The sequence below is a fragment of the Hyaena hyaena genome, unplaced genomic scaffold, assembly GCF_003009895.1.
Source record: "Hyaena hyaena isolate Hyena2069 unplaced genomic scaffold, ASM300989v1 scaffold_100, whole genome shotgun sequence".
Classification (NCBI taxonomy): domain Eukaryota; kingdom Metazoa; phylum Chordata; class Mammalia; order Carnivora; family Hyaenidae; genus Hyaena; species Hyaena hyaena.
In genome coordinates, this window is record NW_024080732.1 from 807716 (window position 1) to 825384 (window position 17669).

The 17669-nt window shown below is 46.0% G+C and overlaps 1 protein-coding gene and 2 non-coding genes across 3 annotated transcripts in view; all 3 read left to right on the forward strand.

Annotated features, from left to right (window-relative positions):
* Window positions 1-2032: 2032 nt before the first annotated feature.
* On the forward strand, window positions 2033-2167 carry LOC120234037. The gene has a single exon (XR_005528968.1). It is a non-coding gene; the product is annotated as a small nucleolar RNA SNORA75 (small nucleolar RNA).
* A 5369-nt stretch (window positions 2168-7536) lies between these two features.
* Window positions 7537-17669, forward strand: part of IKBKB (inhibitor of nuclear factor kappa B kinase subunit beta) — a 74029-nt gene continuing 63896 nt past the window's right edge. Inside the window, exons 1-2 of the mRNA XM_039235587.1 lie at window positions 7537-7675; window positions 8344-8466. Of these exons, the coding sequence (XP_039091518.1) occupies window positions 8362-8466 (105 nt within the window). The 5' untranslated portion in view covers window positions 7537-7675; window positions 8344-8361. The remainder of the gene's footprint in view (window positions 7676-8343; window positions 8467-17669) is intronic.
* LOC120234035 lies at window positions 16551-16657 on the forward strand. The gene has a single exon (XR_005528966.1). It is a non-coding gene; the product is annotated as a U6 spliceosomal RNA (small nuclear RNA).

Sequence of the window (17669 nt, forward strand, 5' to 3'; positions counted from 1 at the left end):
TGCTCTGCCTGAAAAAGCAGGAGGGATCTGTTCTTTGATCAAGAACAAGAGGTCTGGGAAGCTGGGAGTGGGGAGGGTTGGCAGGGGCTGAAACTCATGTGGTAGAAATGGGAACTTCTAGGGGCGCCTGCGTGGCTCAGTCGGTTAAGTGTCCGACTTTGGCTCAGGTCATGATCTCAGGGTTTGTGGGTTCGAGCCCTGTGTCAGGCTATGTGCTGACAGCTCAGAGTCTGGAACCTGCTTCAGATTCGGTCTCTCTCTCTGTCTCTCTGTCTCTCTGTCTCTCTGTCTCTCTCCCCCCCCTCCCCTGCTCATGCTCTGTCTCCCTCTGTCTCAAAAGTAAGTTAACATTAAAAAAATTAAAAAAAAAAAAAAGAAATGAGAACTTCTAAAGAGAAATTGTCTGATGTTTAATTTCAAATTGTTGCGGCACCGTGATGTAGGTCTTTCCATCTTGCCAGACCTTTGGTGAAATCTGTGAAATACAAAGTCTTCCTGTGAATGATCATCGGGGTGAATTTGAAGAAAAGGGCTGACTTCCAGGCCTTTTCCAGGCCTGGGCAAAAACCAGGATTCACAAGCCCACGATGGCAAAATGATCCATAAACTGATTACATTCTTCCAATACAGAAAGAATGACAGAGCACCCACCATGCAGTCACAAATGTTTGCTGTTATGATGACGATGTTGTAGCTGTTGTTGTGGCCTGTAGTAGGCAATGTGGGGCCCGGAATAGGCAGGCAGGAAGCTGCCACCAGGAGGTGGGCAACAAACAGTAAACTAATATTGTGTTAAATATTTCTGTAGCTGTGGTAAGGTGCTCAGTCCTTCCAAGGAAGGCTGAGCTGGAGGAAGGCCCTTACCTGATATGGCAACTAACTAGCACCATGGCAGGCACCCACTGGCCTGGCACTTACCGGCACCATGGCCTCACTCTGAGCTCGCCTACGTCTACTCAGCCCTTAACGGGGATTGGAATATGTAGCCCCAAATTATGCCACTTTGGTTGTGGACTATTTGGAGGTGAAGGCCATCGAGACCCAGCAGACTCAAGAAAAACTTCGACCTCCCTCTTAACCACCTAAAAGAATTTAGATGGGGAAGTATGGCTCAGAGAGAGTGCTAGTACCTGAGACAACTTTTATCTGAATGACCTATCCGGATGGGAGGATAAACCTCTTATTACCAAATATCTGCTCTTCTTGGCCAAGGTCAATATCAGGAACTTGGAGCTACAGTGTAGGAGCCTGTGCTCTGCCCCAGGAGGAGGGCCAACCACCACCATGGCTGCTGCCTCAGCGCAGAAGAGCCTGAAAGCAAAGAAAGAAGCAAGGAGGAGTCCAATGATGACTTTGGTCTTTATGATTAGATCTCTTTTGTAACATGTTCCATGAAAAGCTGAACTCGCTAGGGACCCCTGGGTGCCTCAGTCGGTTAAACATCTGACTTCGGCTCAGGTCAGGATCTCACAGTTAGTGGGTTCCAGCCCCACATCGGGCTCCGTGCTGACAGCTCAGAGCTAGAGCCTGATTCGGAGTCTGTGCCTCCCTCTCTCTCTGCCCCTCTCCTGCTCATGCTCTGTCTGTCTCTCTCTCAAAAACAAATAAACATTAAATTAAAAAAAAGCTGAACTCTCTAAAACAGATTAGCAGAACTCTGAACGACTAGACTAAAGGGGTAGGGATGAAATCTCCATTTATGGTAGAGAGGAGGACATATTTTATTTTTATTTATTTATTAAAATTTTTTAAATGTTTATTTATTTTTGAGAGAGAGAGAAACAGAGTGAGAGTGGGAGGGGGCAGAGAGAGAAGGAGACACGGAATCTGAAGCAGGCACCAGGCTATGAGCTGTCACCATAGCGCCTGACGTGGAGCTAGAAACCAGAAACCGTAACATCATGAACTGACCCAAGTCAGATGCTTGACCCACTGAGTCACTCAGGCACCCCTCTTTATTTTGTTAAAGTTTATTTATTTATTGAGAGAGAGAGAGTGGGGGAGGGGCAGAGAATCCAAAATAAGCTCTACAATCTTCTCATTGAGCTCCCCTCTGTCGATTGGTGGCAGTTTATGGATTTGCATGAGAAGAAGAGGCAATTCACAGTTAGCATTATTTTAGCTTCTGTCTTCACAGAGGTATATTCTGCTGATCTGTGAGACATTACTGGGAAGAAAAAAAAAAAAAAGCTCTACAGGATCCTCGCAGAGCCCAAAGTGGGGCTTGAACTCATGAACCACAAGATCATGACCTGAGGCAAAGTCAGACATTTAACTGACAGCCATCCAGGCACCCCCGAGGACGTATTTTAAAAGGGTGATTAAGAATTTTACAGGGGCGCCTGGGTGGCTCAGTCAGTTGAGTGTCCGACTTCGGCTCAGGTCATGATCTCACAGTTCGCTGGTTCAAGCCCTGTCAGGCTCTGTGCTGACAGCTCAGAGCCTGGAGCCTGTCTTCAGATCCTGTGTCTCCCTCTCTCTCTGACCCTCTCCTGCTCATGCTGTCTCTCTCTCTCAAAAATAAATAAAACATTAAAAAAAAAAAGAAGTTTACAAAAGTAGGAGATCAGAATCTGAGGTTAACTAAGAAACATGCCACCCTCTTCACCCAAAATCACACACCACCACCTCTTACACCGAATTCCTGGAGAGATGCGAAAGGTGCAAGGATTCAAAACCTTTCACTGTAAGGTGCACAGAGAGGTTTGAAACCCTTTCATTTTGAACCACAGAAGACAGGGACCTCAGCTGACTTCAGGAATATTGCATTTTAAAAACATCAGCATTAATAATTACTACTCAGAAGGCTTAATAAGCGCAAAGCTCTATACTAGACACTTTGTGTAAATAATGTCACTTATACCTTAGAACCATAAGGAGTAAGTTTTATCAGCCCCCATTTTACAGATGAGAAAACTGAGGTGCATTGAGGTTTAATAAACTGCCAGAGTCCTCAAAGCCAAGAAAACGCAGAGCCACCATTAGAACCCACATCTCTCAGGGGCGCCTGGGTGGCTCAGTCGATTAAGTACATGACTCCAGCTCGGGTCATGATCTCATGGTTCTTGAGTTTGAGCCTCATATGGGGATCTCCACTGTCAGCGTGGGGCCCGCTTTGGATCCCCTGTCTTCTTTCTGCCCCTCCTCCATCTCACACAGGCTCTCTGTCTCTCCTTCTCTCTCAAAAATAAGGAAACATTAAAAACAAAAGAAAGAACCGTGTCTCTCAGACTCCAGACACCCTGTATAACCAAGTACTAAAGCACACAGCATCTTTACATTGGTCGATTCGTTCATTCATTCGGTCAGCCAGCCAGTAAATTTACACTGAGTTACATCTCTATCATGTACAGGAGTTGGGAATGTGGGAATGTAGCAGTGAACCAAATCTCTGCTTCCACCGAGTAAAAGCTTCGAATGAAAGTGAGAGAAGAAACAGACCCGTTAGGTGCTATAAACACACACACCCAGCACATATTCACGGTTTCCCTGCTGTCATTGCCAAGGGGGTGGGCAGCCGTCCTTTAGTTACTTCTTCCTCTTTAACTTGATTTACTGGAATAAAAATATGCATGTGTAAAAGTGAAGGGAACATGCAAAGTGTTTTCCTCCCTCAAGCTATCTTCCTCCAGAAAGGGTGACTCAGTGCCCTAAATCCTTTGTTTTCGGTGCTTCACGCAAGATTTCAGGCACAGTGGCCTGGCAGGAGCTGCTTCTCTGAAGTTTCACTCTTGGCCCAGATCTCATTCACAGAGATGGAAGTTAGCCACATTTTCGTTTTCCTTCTTCTGCAGCTAGCTCTGAGCGGATCCTCGAGGGGTCTTGGCTGACGTCTCCACCAGTCCACCCCCATCTCCCACCAACTCCCCTAGAAGAGCGGTTTCTTCATGTCTTCCAACTAACGAGTTTTCCAACTTATCAGGCAGAATTTTTGTTTGTTGAAGGGGCAAGTCCTGACTTGCAGAGTCTTCTCTCTGCAGGGCTGGGGTAAAACAAAATTGGAGAGATAATGAGAGTTGCTGAAATCACTGAACAGCTGAGACTCTCTGGGGGGCTGGGGAAATCCTTCTCATTCTGAGTGGTCTGTTTTATTACCTTCCTATCAGTTAAGCTGGCTTCTCTTAAAATGACTCAGCTCCCAGGTTGTTCAGAGAACTATTCTTTCCTCATTCAAAAGAGCTCAGTACTGCTTAGCCTGCCTGCTATTCGGTGAGAGAGCAGAGTTTTCTCAACTGATTACACAAAAAGACTGCGTAAGAAGATAGTTATCTTTGACTTACCCTCGGAAGAAGAATTTATTTTAAAATAAATCCCTTAGAATGTGTATCCTTATCACTAGTACTGTACTGCCTCCACAGAGAACAAATTAGCACAGATTTTTTTATTGCCTGGTCCTAATTACTCATCACTTACTTAATGGCTCTCTGTGGGTCTGTAGTCCTCAGTAAGATTCTAGGTGCCTCTGCTGAGAGTTATGTTGCTTATATCCCTGTGTTTGTGGTGCCCGGGGACTGTGTGAGGCATTCAGGCTGCTCCATGTTTCTCGATTACCCTGTAGTCCCAGCTAAAAGCGCATTAACCCCAAAGCAGTAAGAAAAAGGAATATTTTTCTTTGCTGCATCTGAAAATATTTTTTATAAACAGTTTGCTCATGTCTGTCTAGAGCAGGATAGAGAACAGATGTAGGCAGTGGACATGTCTTATCTGGAAGGAAAACAGGGCTTAAGATGATAAATATCGTGGGATATGATAAAATCTGGAGGCCCCCTTTCTGGGCCATCATCAAATGTTTAAAAATCTAAATATATGTGATCTTACCAGAGAGATTTATATTCCGTTGAAAACCAAGTTATTGGGGTGCCCAGGTGGCTCAGTCGGCTAAGTGTCTGACTTTGGCTCAGGTCATGATCTTGTGGTTCATGTGTTCAACACCTGCATCAGGCTCTGTGCTGTGCTGAGAGCTCAGAGCCTGGAACCTGCTCTGGATTCTGTATCTCCCGCTCTTTGTGCCCCTCCCCCACTCACACTCTGTCTCTGTCTCTCTCTCTCTCTCTCTCAAAAATAAATAAACATTTAAAAAAAAGAAAGAAAGAAAACCAAGTTATTTTGAGCTGAGTAACTGAGAACTTTTTTTTTTTTTAAAGATTTTGTTTTTATGTAATCTCTATACCCAATGTGGGGCCTGAACTCACAACCCTGAGATCAAGAGTCTCACGCTCCACTGACTGAGCCAGCCAGGTGCCCCCAGAACTCTTAAATTATAAGGGTGCAGAATAAATTTTTGGCAGATCTGTGGATATCTAAGTTTCTCAGGGACAGTGATTTGCAGAAGTGACAGGACAGAAGAGAAATTATTTTATGATGTCATATAGGAAATAGGGCCAGCTCATCTAGGTGCTCAATACATGTTTTATGTACTAAGTAAAAACTTCTATTGCGCTTGGAATGCTTTATAACTATTTACTCATGTTCATTTCTCTTCTTGCTTTGAAACCCAATGTGCTAATTAGCAGTGAGAATGGGGTAAAACGAGAAATACCCGGTGGCCCTGGGTACCTAAGACCCATCCCATCTGTTTGGGTTGACACACGCCCCTAAAAGTTAACTTCAGCCTCGGGCTCCGTGCAGTCACAAGTGTCCTCTGTGTCAGGCATAACTATTGCTATACTCCTCTGTCTGCAATGACCCTGCTGATCCCTTCCTGTGACTTGTGTGCCCTCCTGTCCTCCAGTGACTCAGGCTGAACTGGATGGAACCACTTATGTTTGTTGCTGTTTCAACTGTTTTGGTTTTTGTTTGTTTTAATTTTTTTTAATGTTTGTTTATTTTTGAGAGAGAGAGACAGATAAAGCGTAAGTGGGGGAGGGGCAGAGAGCGAGCCACACACACACAGAATCCGCAGCAGGCTCCATGTTCTGAGCTGTCAGCACAGAGCCCGATATGGGGCTCGAATTCGTGGACTTTGAAATCATGACCTGAGCGGAAGTCGGACCCTCAACCAACAGAGTCACCCAGGCACCTCTCAAAATAAATACTCTGTCTCTCTCTCAAAAATAAACATTAACATTACAAAAATTAAATAGTTTATTGTTTTGATTGAGAGAGAGTTAGGGAGGGGCAGAGAGAAAGGGAGAGGTAGAATCCCAAGCAGGCTCTATGCTGTCAGCATGGAGCCTGACACCAGGCTCAAACTCACAAACCCCCAAATCATGGCCTGAGCTGAAACCAAAAAGTCAGATGCTTAACCAACTGAGCCATCCAGGTGCCCCACAACTGTGTTTGTTTTATTTTTAAAAAAATGACAATTTCATGTGATTTGACCCAATGTTGTCCAGGTTTTAAAGAAGAGTGGTTAAGTTACCACCCCATGCTTGGCGTGGTTAAGTAATTGGCCCTAAAGCCTCAAAGTAATCAATAGCAGTGTGTTAGGATTCAAAACCCAGTTTGCCTCCTTTTGCATTTCTTAGTATGCTCCTTTTAACCAAATAATAAGAGCTTGGGCCCAAGAACCAGCTGCTTGGGTTGGACTATCAGTTCATCCACTTACTGGACAGTGACTTTGACATATTTTCCTCTCCATGCATCAGTTTTCTCTTCTGTGCAACGGGCTTCACAATAATGCAGTTACTGTCCGATTTGTAGGTTGCCTTGAGGACTGAAGGAGAAGTTCTAAGAGTTTAGATGCTGCCTGGCACTTAGTAAGCACTCTATAAATGCGAGCTATTATCTTCATGTTTCCTTTAATACTTTTTTTCCTGCTTGAGTAAATCTAACCAACACACACACACACACACACACACACACACCTTTGTGTGATAATACAATGCCGCAGAACCAAGAAACTCAATAGCAAAAACCTTCTTACGTCAAGTAGGTAGAAGTTGAACGGTGAACCTCAGGGCTGGGAGCTTCTCTCTCAATTTCCCTACATCACTGCGGCTGAAACTGCAGTTTCATATGAACCCTACTAGATGCTTCCCCCTTTTTCTTTATTTTGTTTTTAAGCGGGTCGGGGCTGTCAAGATTTATCATTCTTGATACTGAGCCAGAAATCCTCCCGATAAGGGGGATGCAGCCCGAGGAGAGGAGGCCCGAGGCAATTCTTGTAAACAGTCTCTAAATCAATCCAGGCGGGGGCGCGGGAAATTCCACCTAGTTAAAAGTCTAGGAAGCCAGTCAAGTTCACCCCAGGGGGGCTCCAGTGAGGAAATCCCCATCTCCCCTGTCCCAGAAACCGCTTCAGGTTAAAATCGCTGTCTGAAGACAGCGCGGGCGTATTCGGGTTCATCTCAGGGCCGCTCTTTTATCTCAAGAAGCACAGCCTGTCCATGTCCGACCGGGGCTGTCTAGAAGCCACACACTGCCTCCCCCCTCCCTCCCGGGTCACCCGGGCCAGGGCCAGAGGGTCCCGTCGGGTGGCGCGGCCTAAGGTGGCAGGCAAGGGGCGTGGCCTGGGCTGGCGCCCCCCGCGGCCCCTTTAAGGGCGGGCCGCAGCCCACGTGCTCCATGACGTCAGAGCAGGAAGTGTTTGAGGAAGTCGCGCTGGGCTGGCAGGTTTAAGATTCCCGCATTTTAATGTCTTCGGGGAGGTGCCAGAGCCCCCGGTTTTGCCACCCCAGCCCCCTCCTCCCCCGCCCCTGGGAGCGGCTCCCCTGCCCCGCGTCCCTGACGACAGGTGAGTCCCTCGGGCGGCCGCGGGGACCCCTGGTGCCACCTGCAGACCCTGCGTCTCCTCTGCAACGGGCGAGCTGGCACCTCCCTCTTCACTTGAGGCTGCTGAAGAAACTTCTATCGAGTTTATAAGTTGGGGTTTTCCGGTCGTAGAAGCCATTTTTTGTGCGGGTTGGACTTAGGAGGCCCGGAGCAGCCCGGCCTGGGTGGTTCCAGGTGGCCGCTTCGAGGTGGGTGGCTTTGGGAGAGAGCCGTGATTCATTTGGACTAAGTGAAGACAACACGTGACCGTGGGGAAACAGCAACAGATTCTGCCCCAGCCACCTTGGGCAGAATGCGCGCGGGGCGGGGCGCCCCTTGCTGGAGTCCCGGCTGGGATGCCCTTTCGAGGTCAGGGGGTGCGGAGTATCATCTCTTTCCAGTGACTTTTCCTCCCTGCCTCCTTCTACACCAGCCGAGGTGGGGGGAGGGAGAAGAGTGAGAAAGACAAAAGTTTGCCACCAAAACCCCAAAATAAGCCAGACAACCTGGTTTATTTGCAAAATGAAAACCAGCTCAGTTTTTCTTCTCTCGTGTTGAAGGGCGAGGGTTTCTCTTACCTTCTCCATCTCCTTGAGTTCCATTTTTTTCTTAACCGTAATCTTTTGTCCCCCACACCAAATTGCGTTACAGAGTTAGCACGGCCTCAGTATGAGCTGGTCACCTTCTCTGCCAACCCAGACCTGTGGGGCCTGGGAGATGAAAGAACGACTTGGGACAGGGGGATTTGGAAACGTCATTCGATGGCACAATCAGGTAGGGACTCTGCAGCTGGCAAGAACCAAGGGGCGGCAGCGGTAGGAGCTGGGGAAGACAGGCCCCGCTCAAATTGCCTCTGCCCCGCACTGTGCTGGGTGGGAGGGTGGGGCTCACCTTTGGCCACGAGCTTCTTGAGTGAGAAAGGGGAACTGGGAAGGGGCTTCAGGGCTGCCGAGCTGACTCTAAGTGGTCTCCAAGCTTTACTGACTATGCCTCTCAAATAAATGGTAAACATATTTTAAGTTTTCAGCTCCAATTATATATATTTTATTTTATTATTATTGTTTTTTGATATTTGTTTTCGAGAGAGAAAGAGATAGCACAAGCACGGGAGGGGCAGAGAGAGAGGGAGACACAGAATCCCAAGCAGGCTCTGGACTCTGAGCTGTCAGCACAGAGCTGGAGGCAGGGCTTGAACTCCTTAAGTGGGATGCTTAACCCACTGAGCCACCCAGGCGCCCCTCAGAGATATATATATATTTCAGTTAGAATTTGTGCTGCCATTATGCTATCATGTACTGATATGTTGCATACTAATATATTACATGTTCTAAAACATACAAAAATAGGAAAAAAAGGATGAGCATAGTGAAATATACTGAAGTGTTGAAAAAAATTCATTTAAAAACATTTTAAATGCGTGCCAGTTATGATGTCTTCCCAGTATTGTATGCAGTGCTGCACAGCACACAACACACAGATCATATGAAAGAATTTTTGTTAGGGATAGTGGAGGGAAATCCATATTTCAAGTCATTTTTATAATTTTGAATTATTTGGACTAACTTCCTTTTAGATCTGATTCAGTCCTTATTGTTTTTATCCCTTATGTGTCTGAAATGAGTTGCTCACAGAAGTGTTTAGCTCTTCCCTCTTCCTGTTGGCTTGTGCTGATGTTACATGTACGGAAGGAAGCTCTCTACAGGAATTTCTTCAGCCACTTGTCCATTTTATGCGAGTCATTTTATTGAAATCGGGTAGTGTAATCCATAATGTACCTTAGCGGGGGCACATGTGTCTGCCACGTGTCTCCCTAGGCCCCTGTCCACCACAGCCCAAATGGAATGCCCATTTTCCTCAGGACACTTAGTGTGCCATGCGTGCGTGACATGTATGTGACCTTCTGAAAAGTTATCTGAGGACGGTGCTATAAAGTTAATATCAGAGAAGCTTAATTTCTTTTTTATGTTTTTGGATTCCAGTCCTGGGTAACTCTTGGTGCACATATACCCAATTTAGAGACCACTGCTCTAGGGAACCGTCGGTTACCAGAAGGCTAAAATTAGCTTCCTGACCCCAAAGCCAGACCCCTGAAGTCCTTGAAGGAGGGCACCTGCTTTTTGCTCAGGGGCTACAGAGCACTTTTTTGGACTGAGGGAATGGCAAATTGTGTACCACTTCCCAGGAGCCGGCTGCAGCAGCCAGTGGGCAGGGGATGGCGGCGGGAGGTGGGGAGGGGGCTCAAGGCTACTGGCCAGCCATGTCAGAGCACCATTCCAGATAGCCACTGTCCTTCATCAGTAGTTGGAAGACATTCTAGACCCTGCCTGAGTCTCGTCAGCTCTGAGTGGATGAAATGATCCGTGGAGGAATGTGGGAGTCAGAGCTGGAGGGCAGAGTACAGTTCTATAGATGGTGATTCTCACATTCAACTAGGAAACCAGAATTCCAGCAAACCCTATGGCTGAGGGGGCCTTAGAAACACAACTGGCTTGGGGCGCCTGAGTGGCTCAGTCTGGTTAAGCATCCAACTTCCACTCAGGTCATGATCTCATTGTTCATGAGTTAAAGCCCCGCGTTGGGTTCTGTGCTGACAGCTCAGAGCCCGGGGCCTGCTTTGGATTTTGTGTCTTCCTCTGCCCCTCCCCCGCTCGTACTCTATCTCTCTTTCTCAAAAATAAATTTAAAAAAATTTAAACACAACTGGCTCAAATATATTCTGGTCTGAGTATAGCTACGGACTTAGCATTAAGACTCAAAAGACTTAGCAAAAGACTCAGATTGGTTTATGGCCCTGCATATACCTGGGCTGCTCTAGACAGGCCAAGGCTTTTGGATTCTTGACAACAGAAAACATCTTGCAGCAGCTGAACTAGAGACATTTGGTTTCCCTCAAAAGGGGTTCTGTCCAAATGCATCCTGTGTCTGTCATCTCTAGCTCAAAATGGCCTCCATCTGCTCTGTGAGTTTGGAAAGCTGTGGTCAGATGGGATTTGTTCCTGGCTTATTAGAAATGGGCCCGAAAATGTGTAAATGTTTGTGTATGTGTATGGCTTAGTCTTCTAAAATTACTACTTTCAAGTTCCTTTCCCTGTTCAAAAACCTTAATTTCTTTTTCATTTTTATTTTATTTAATTTTTAATTGAGGTAGAGTTGGCATACATTGTTATATTAGTTTTAGGTGTATAACAAGTGATTTGATGATTATGTGCATTATACCGTGCTCATCATGATAAATATAGTTACCATCTGTCACCAAACAATGTTATTGCAGTATTATTGACTCCATAGATTTAAAGTGCTGTACTTTTCATCCCCAGGACTTATTTATTGTACAACTGAAAGTTTGTATCTCTTAATCCCCTACACCTATTTCACCTGTCCCCCAACTCCCTCCCCTCTGGCAACCACCACTTCTCAGTATTTATGAGTCTGTTTCTCCTTTTTTTGTTTGTTCATTCGTTTTGGTTAGTTTCCACATGAGGTGAAGTCATACGATATTTCTTTCTTCTAACTTATTTCACATAACATGATGCCCTTTACATCCATCCGTGTTGTCATGAATGGCAAGATTTCATTCTTTTTTATGGCTGAGGAATATTCTTTATCCATTCATCTATTGGCGGAAATTCGGGTTGTTTCCCTGGCTTGACTGTTGTAAATAATGCTGCAGTAAACATAGGGGTGCATCTGTTAGTGTTTTTGTTTCCTTTGATTAAATACATAGCAGTAAAATTACTGGATCATATAGTATTTCCATTTTTAAGGTTTTTTTCTTAATTTTTTAACATTTATTTATTTTTGAGAGACAGAGTAAGAGAGCGTGAGCGGTGGAGGGGCAGAGAGAGAAGACACAGAATCCAAAACAGACTCCAGGCTCTGAGCAAGCATTCAGCACAGAGCCTGACACAGGGCTCGAACCCACAAACCATGAGATCATGACCTGCGCCCAAGTTGGACGCTCAACCCACTGAGCCACTCAGGCATCCCTCCAATTTTTAAGTTTTTGAGGGACCTCCCTACTGTTTCCCATAGTGGCTGCACCAATTTACATTCCTATCAGCAGTACATGAGGGTTCCCTTTTTCCACATCTTTGCCAGCGCCTGTTATTTCTTGTCTTTTTGGTACTAGCCATTCTGACAGATGTGAGGTGATATCTCATTGTGGTTTTGATTTGCATTTCCCTGATGATGAGTTATGCTGAGCATCTTCTCATGCGTCTGCGGGCCATTTGTATGTCTTCTTTGGAAAAATTTTTTTCCAGTCCTCTGCCCATTTTTTAACGGGATCATTAGGCTTTTTGATGTTGAGTTGTGTAAGTTCTTTTTACAATTTGGGTATTAACCCCTTACTGAGTGTATCATTGGCAAGTATCTTGTCCCTAGGTTGCCTTTTCATTTTGTTGATGGTTGTTCTTTTTTAAATTGTTTTTATTGTTCTCTGTTTTTTATCTTTTATTATAATTTTTAAATTTTTACATTTTTAATGTTTATTTTTGAGAGAGAGAGGGGGAAAGGGGCAGAGAAAGAGGGAGACACAGAGTCTGAAGCAGGTTCCAGGCTCTGAGCTGTCAGCACAGAGCCCGATGCGGGGCTCGAACCCACGAACCGTGAGTCCATGACGCTTAATCAGCTGAGCCATCGGGGCGCCCCAGGTTCTTTGTTTTTTAAAAGCCGAAGCCAAACTCCTCAGTCTGCTGTTCGAAGACTCTTCACAGCCTTACCCCGCCTTTCTCGCATCACCTCCTCTTCTTGGCTCCCAACAAGTTGGTTGGCCGAGCACTCTCTGGGACAGGCGTCTGTCTCCTGGGCAGCTGTACGTAATTCCGCCCTTTCCTCCAGAGTCAGCTCCAGACCACCTCCTCCACAAACCTGCCCCAGACCCATTCATTCAGTGGAAATTAGTTCTCCCCTTGAATGCCTTCAGCTCCACTCATTTTGTATGTTTCATACACTGCCTTTTTGTCGGTGTGTAGGAGTGTGTCTTGTCAAGGCTCTAAGTTCCTGGTCAGCCAGGGCCCTGTCTGGCTGTGGCTTTCTTTCAATCCCCCCATAGCAATTGTCTTTATGTTATACGTGTTTTTGGGTGCATCAAATCATTCATTTCTGTAAAGATCTTTTTGGAAAAGGGAAAGAGCCATTGATCAATAATTATAAATGTAGTCTCCCAACTATTGTAAGTGTGACACAGGAGAGGGACCCAGAACAGTGGTACCTTCCACCAGAGAGTGGGATCCGTCAGCAGGGTGGGCGGGGTAGGCTTCTTCGAGGAAGTGGCGCTTAAGCAGAGACCTGAGTTACTGGTAGAAGTTAGCCGGGCTGAGAAAGTTGGGGGGAGGGACCCAGGCAGAAGGAGCAGCCTACTCAGAGAACCTGTGAATGGCCCCTGGGGGCAGATCTAGGCTAGCAGGTGGGACTGAGAGCCCCACATGAAGAAGGGAGGAGGAGGGGAGCCAGGGGCAAGGCAGGCTGGGGTGTAGAAGGTGACAATGAGATGAGTTTTTGTTTTTATCTGAAGGGCAACAGGAAGCTGTTGGAGGGGCCCAGGCAGTGGTATGCTGGGACATTGGCTCTCTGAGAAAAACTTCTCCGAGAAAAACACACCGATTCGCCCCGATTCGTAGTGTTTACCAGTTTCCACAGGGCAACTACCCTCACTGGGGCTTGTTTTAAGCCACTGACAATTTAATAAGCAGGTCTCACTGAATTCCTGAATATTTAACAATCCGTCTCAGGAGAGCTGGTACCAGGACACCACTGGCACTGGCCTGTCGCGTGAGGACACTAGCTAGGGGGCTTTTGGAGGGGTCCAGGTGAGAGCTTGGAGCAGGCTGATGATGGTGGAGGTGGAGAGAAGTGGGCAGCTCCGAGAACTCTGTTAGGGGTAAAATCGGCAGGACTTAGCGGTGGAGTAGCAGGTGAGGGCCGAAGGAGCCGGAGGAGTCAGCTTTCACAAATGCTCAGGGGGCCTGGCTCCTGGCCACCCTCCTGGGTAGATCCTCGGGTGGGGAAATCCTTAGGGCTGCTATGGATGCTTAGTGGCTCTTTAGTTAATGAGTGCGAGTGGTGCGTTCTCTGGTGGCTGCCCCTGTGTTTGGAGCGTCTTGAAGAAGCCAGCTGGGTAGGGGGGTTTTGACATTTAACTCCAGTCTGGTACAGTGATGACACTTTGGAGCCATGTACACTTCCTCATACTCTATATACTTTATCTTGTCTACAAAAGAGAGACTTTTTTAGTTTTTCACAAGAGAAATTGCATGAAAGAGTCTGTTGGTGTCCGCACTGACCTATGTGATGCTTAATACTCAGTCCCATCATTTATCAAGAACCTACTCTTTGGCAGCATTGGGGTAGGCATTTTACATAGTTTATCTCCAGTCTGCACAGTAACCCTAAAAGGAAGAACTGTTGCCTTTTTTCTTTTAAGTTTATTTATTTAAGTAATCTCTACATCCGATGTGGGGCTCGAACTCATGACACTGAGATCAAGAGTTGCACGCTCCTCTGACTGAGCCAGCCAGGCGCCCCAAGAACTGTTGTCGTTATTACTGTTTATCATTGATGAAACTGAAGCACAAAGAGCTTAGGTCATTCACCTAAAGAGCCTAAGCTAGTAAGTGAAGGCGCTGAATCTGAACCTACATCTTTTAAATTCTGAGCCTCCTGCCTTCCCTGCTGTGGCTTGTGGCTTTGCCATGGTGGGTGATCCAAGGCTAGGGAAACCCCTAGAACATTGTCAATTCTCTACAGTCAGTCTAAACCATTTTGAAGTACTATGGGGGACAACATGCATAAAACTTTCTTGTTTAACAGAGAACTCTAAGATGAATTATTTCTTAGTGAGGAAGGGCAGTGTATCAACTATTCCTATCCCCGCTTCCCTGAGTTTGTGGATTTTGTTACCAAGCATGGACCTTGGCAGTCCTAGCTGTGTCTACACTCCCTTGAATCCTCAACCCAGGGGTCAGCACAAGCCATTTATCAGTAGTCAAGAGAGGCTGATATTTTCAGTAAGGCCTGTGTTAGATACAGAGGAAGAAGAAAAGATGACCTGAGTGACCTGAGCCCATAGCACTTCTGGGAATAAAGGGGAAAAACCGCGTGACTCCCCGTCACACACACCTGGGTTCCAGTCCTGGCTCTGTTACTTGCTGGCTCCATGACTTTGGACCACAACTTCCCCTGTGGATTTTTGAGGATGCTAAGTTGTTGAGCTCCTCGGCCCTCAGCATGTCTGGGCTTGAAATAGGGCAGCTGCTCTTTGGAAGCATCTGGGAATGTTCCAGGGTGCCTTGTAAACATACTGTCTGTGCACTTTGCTGGGAAAGAGGCTGGGAAGTGCTCCCTGGGGTCCCAAAGGATGCCTGTAAAGACGATAGGTGGTAATGTATGCACTGGCTGTTACAAAGGTATAAAAGGTACAGTGTTATTACCACTTATATGAAGTAGTACTGCCTTTTACTTGTCTCCTCACTGGACAAGATTAAACTCACTTCAGCTTATGTGTGTTTTTGTTTTCTAAGTTTATCTTTTTTTGAGAGAGAGAGAGTGGGGGAGGGGCAGAGAGAGGGGGGACAGAGGATTGGAAGCTGGCTCCACGCTGACAGCAGACAGCCCAACTCCGGGCTCAAACCCATGAACAGCGAGATCATGACCCCAGCTGAAGTTGGATGCTCAACTGACTGAGCCACCCAAGCTCCCCTATGTGTGTGTTTTGAAGTCTTGAAGACTTCAGTCAGTTCATTAAGAATTTATTGAGCATTGACCTCAGCTCCATCAGGGGAAAAAAGAAATGACCTTGTCTTCAGCGTGCTTGTGCTCTTATGGAGGAGGTAAAATGAGTAACTAGCAGTATACTGAGTAGGTCTAGATATAAGCACCAAGTTGTGTAGAAATAATGGCTGCTATTTATTGAGAGTGTCCTGTGCCAGTTGTGCTCAATGCTTTATTGATATGACCTCTTGAACGCTCAGGGGAAAGGGAAGGCTTCTGAGGAAATGGAACTTGAGCAGAATCTTGGAAGGAGATAGACTGGAAATAGTCTGAAGAGAAGACAAATCAAAAAGGTAGAGTAACATCTCCATGGGACCAGAGAAAGGAAATCATACTACTTAATTTACTTAAGGCTCACTCTGTATCAGACACTCCATCTTGTTTTGAATGAGGGATAGAGTCCTCTTCTTATGGATAAAGACCTAGAAGCTTAAGTAATGGGCTCTGGGTCCCACATTTACCAGGTGAAGGATGAGGGAGTTACACTTTGACTTATTTCACTCCTCAAGCCCCTGTGGGTGACTTTGGAGGCCACTATGTCCATTGAGTGTTTACCCCAAAGGGAGTGGGTTGGACTCAGGACCTTCTCAGCATAGATGGGTCAGCATGTTGAGTCAGGGCTAAAGCTGAAGCCAGACCTTTTGACTCTCAGACCTGGGTTCTGTCCCTAGGATATCTTTAGGCCTAGCTTTGTGCCTCCTTTCTGAAGTATTCATCTTGGAAGGCAGGACCTGAGAAGGAATGAGTTGGTTATTACCGATTACCCCCTTTCACCACAGTGGCCTGTTGGATGGGTGCCATGGTAACAAGAAGCACCTTTCTGAGCTAAGGGTTTGAATGTACCCCTTGGCTTCCCGTAAGTTCCCCTAGCCATGAGACGAAGGCTAACTTTGGGAAGCTGGGCCAGCTGCTGTATCGACTGGCCTTCAGCTCACTTGTGCTGTCATACTTTTCGGTAGCTCTCAGCTGTCTGAGGAGGTGCTCCTCTCCCCTTCACTTTGTCCTACACCCCATTTCGACACAAGTTTTATGTTTTCACATACACAAGATTCACAGATTTGAGGGACCTTCATAAGAAACCACATTCCGTGCTCGCTTCAGCAGCATATATACTAAAATGGGAATGATACAGAGAAGATTAGCATGGCCCCTGCATGAGAATGACACGCAGATTCATGAAGCGTTCCATATTAAAAAAAAAAAAAAAAAAAGAAAAAAAGGAAAGAAACCACATTCAACACGGATAGCACTGTTGGCGCCATTCTCCATTTTCTCAGACTACAAACCAATTTTCAGTTTTGCCCTGCATGAGGAATCCACTTACCAGAAGTTGGATGCTGAGATGGTTTGGGCCAAGTCTAGGTTTCTACAGAACTGAGCTTAAGACTCTAGGAAGTTCCAGTCCAAATAAAGAAAGTCATCCACTGCTCTTTGAGTTTCATTGCTGGTGAAGAACAAACTCCCCAGGGTTTCACAACTAGTGTTTTTTAGTCTGTTTCTAAACTGTTGAGTTGAATTTTGCTTTCTGGAGCAGGTATGTTTTTAGCATCAGAAAGTCAGTCTGTTTGGTTTTCTGTTTCAAATGAAGTACTACTCATGGAAAACTAGAATGTTTTAGAATACTGTCTAGAGGGCCACTGTATAAGAAAGTTTAAGTGTGTCTGTCTCTGCGTGGGACAGTCCCACGCCTAGGAAGTTAGGATTTCCCCTGCAACCGTTGGACTAAGCTGAGCTGTCCACAGATAGAAGCTGCACTCTGCTTGCTATGCCCAGTTACTCCCCAGTGTGTTCCGTATTCATATTGCCCAGTTCATGCTCTGGGTTGAATTAGGCTGTTGAAGCCAATGCCAAATCTTCATTCAACCTTTAATATCAGTCTTCAATATCAAAATATATTTCTAGACTCTTGGTTGAGCCAGTGAAAGTTGTGTGTTAGTTTGTGTTGAACAGAAGACCACAGTTGTCTACAATTATCCAGTATATAGATAGATTACCCGAAATGTTTTCTAAGTCATTTAAGAAATCTGCCTTTGGGGTTTGAGTTATTTATCAGTTTTATGAAGGAAGCACATACTGTTTGTGGTAGGCAGTAAAAGCCCCCCACCCCCCTGGAAGATGTCTATATCCTAATCCCCTGCACTTGTGCATATGGTAGGAAGAGGAATGAAGGCTGCTGAGGGGCTGACCTGAGATGTGAAAATTGTCTA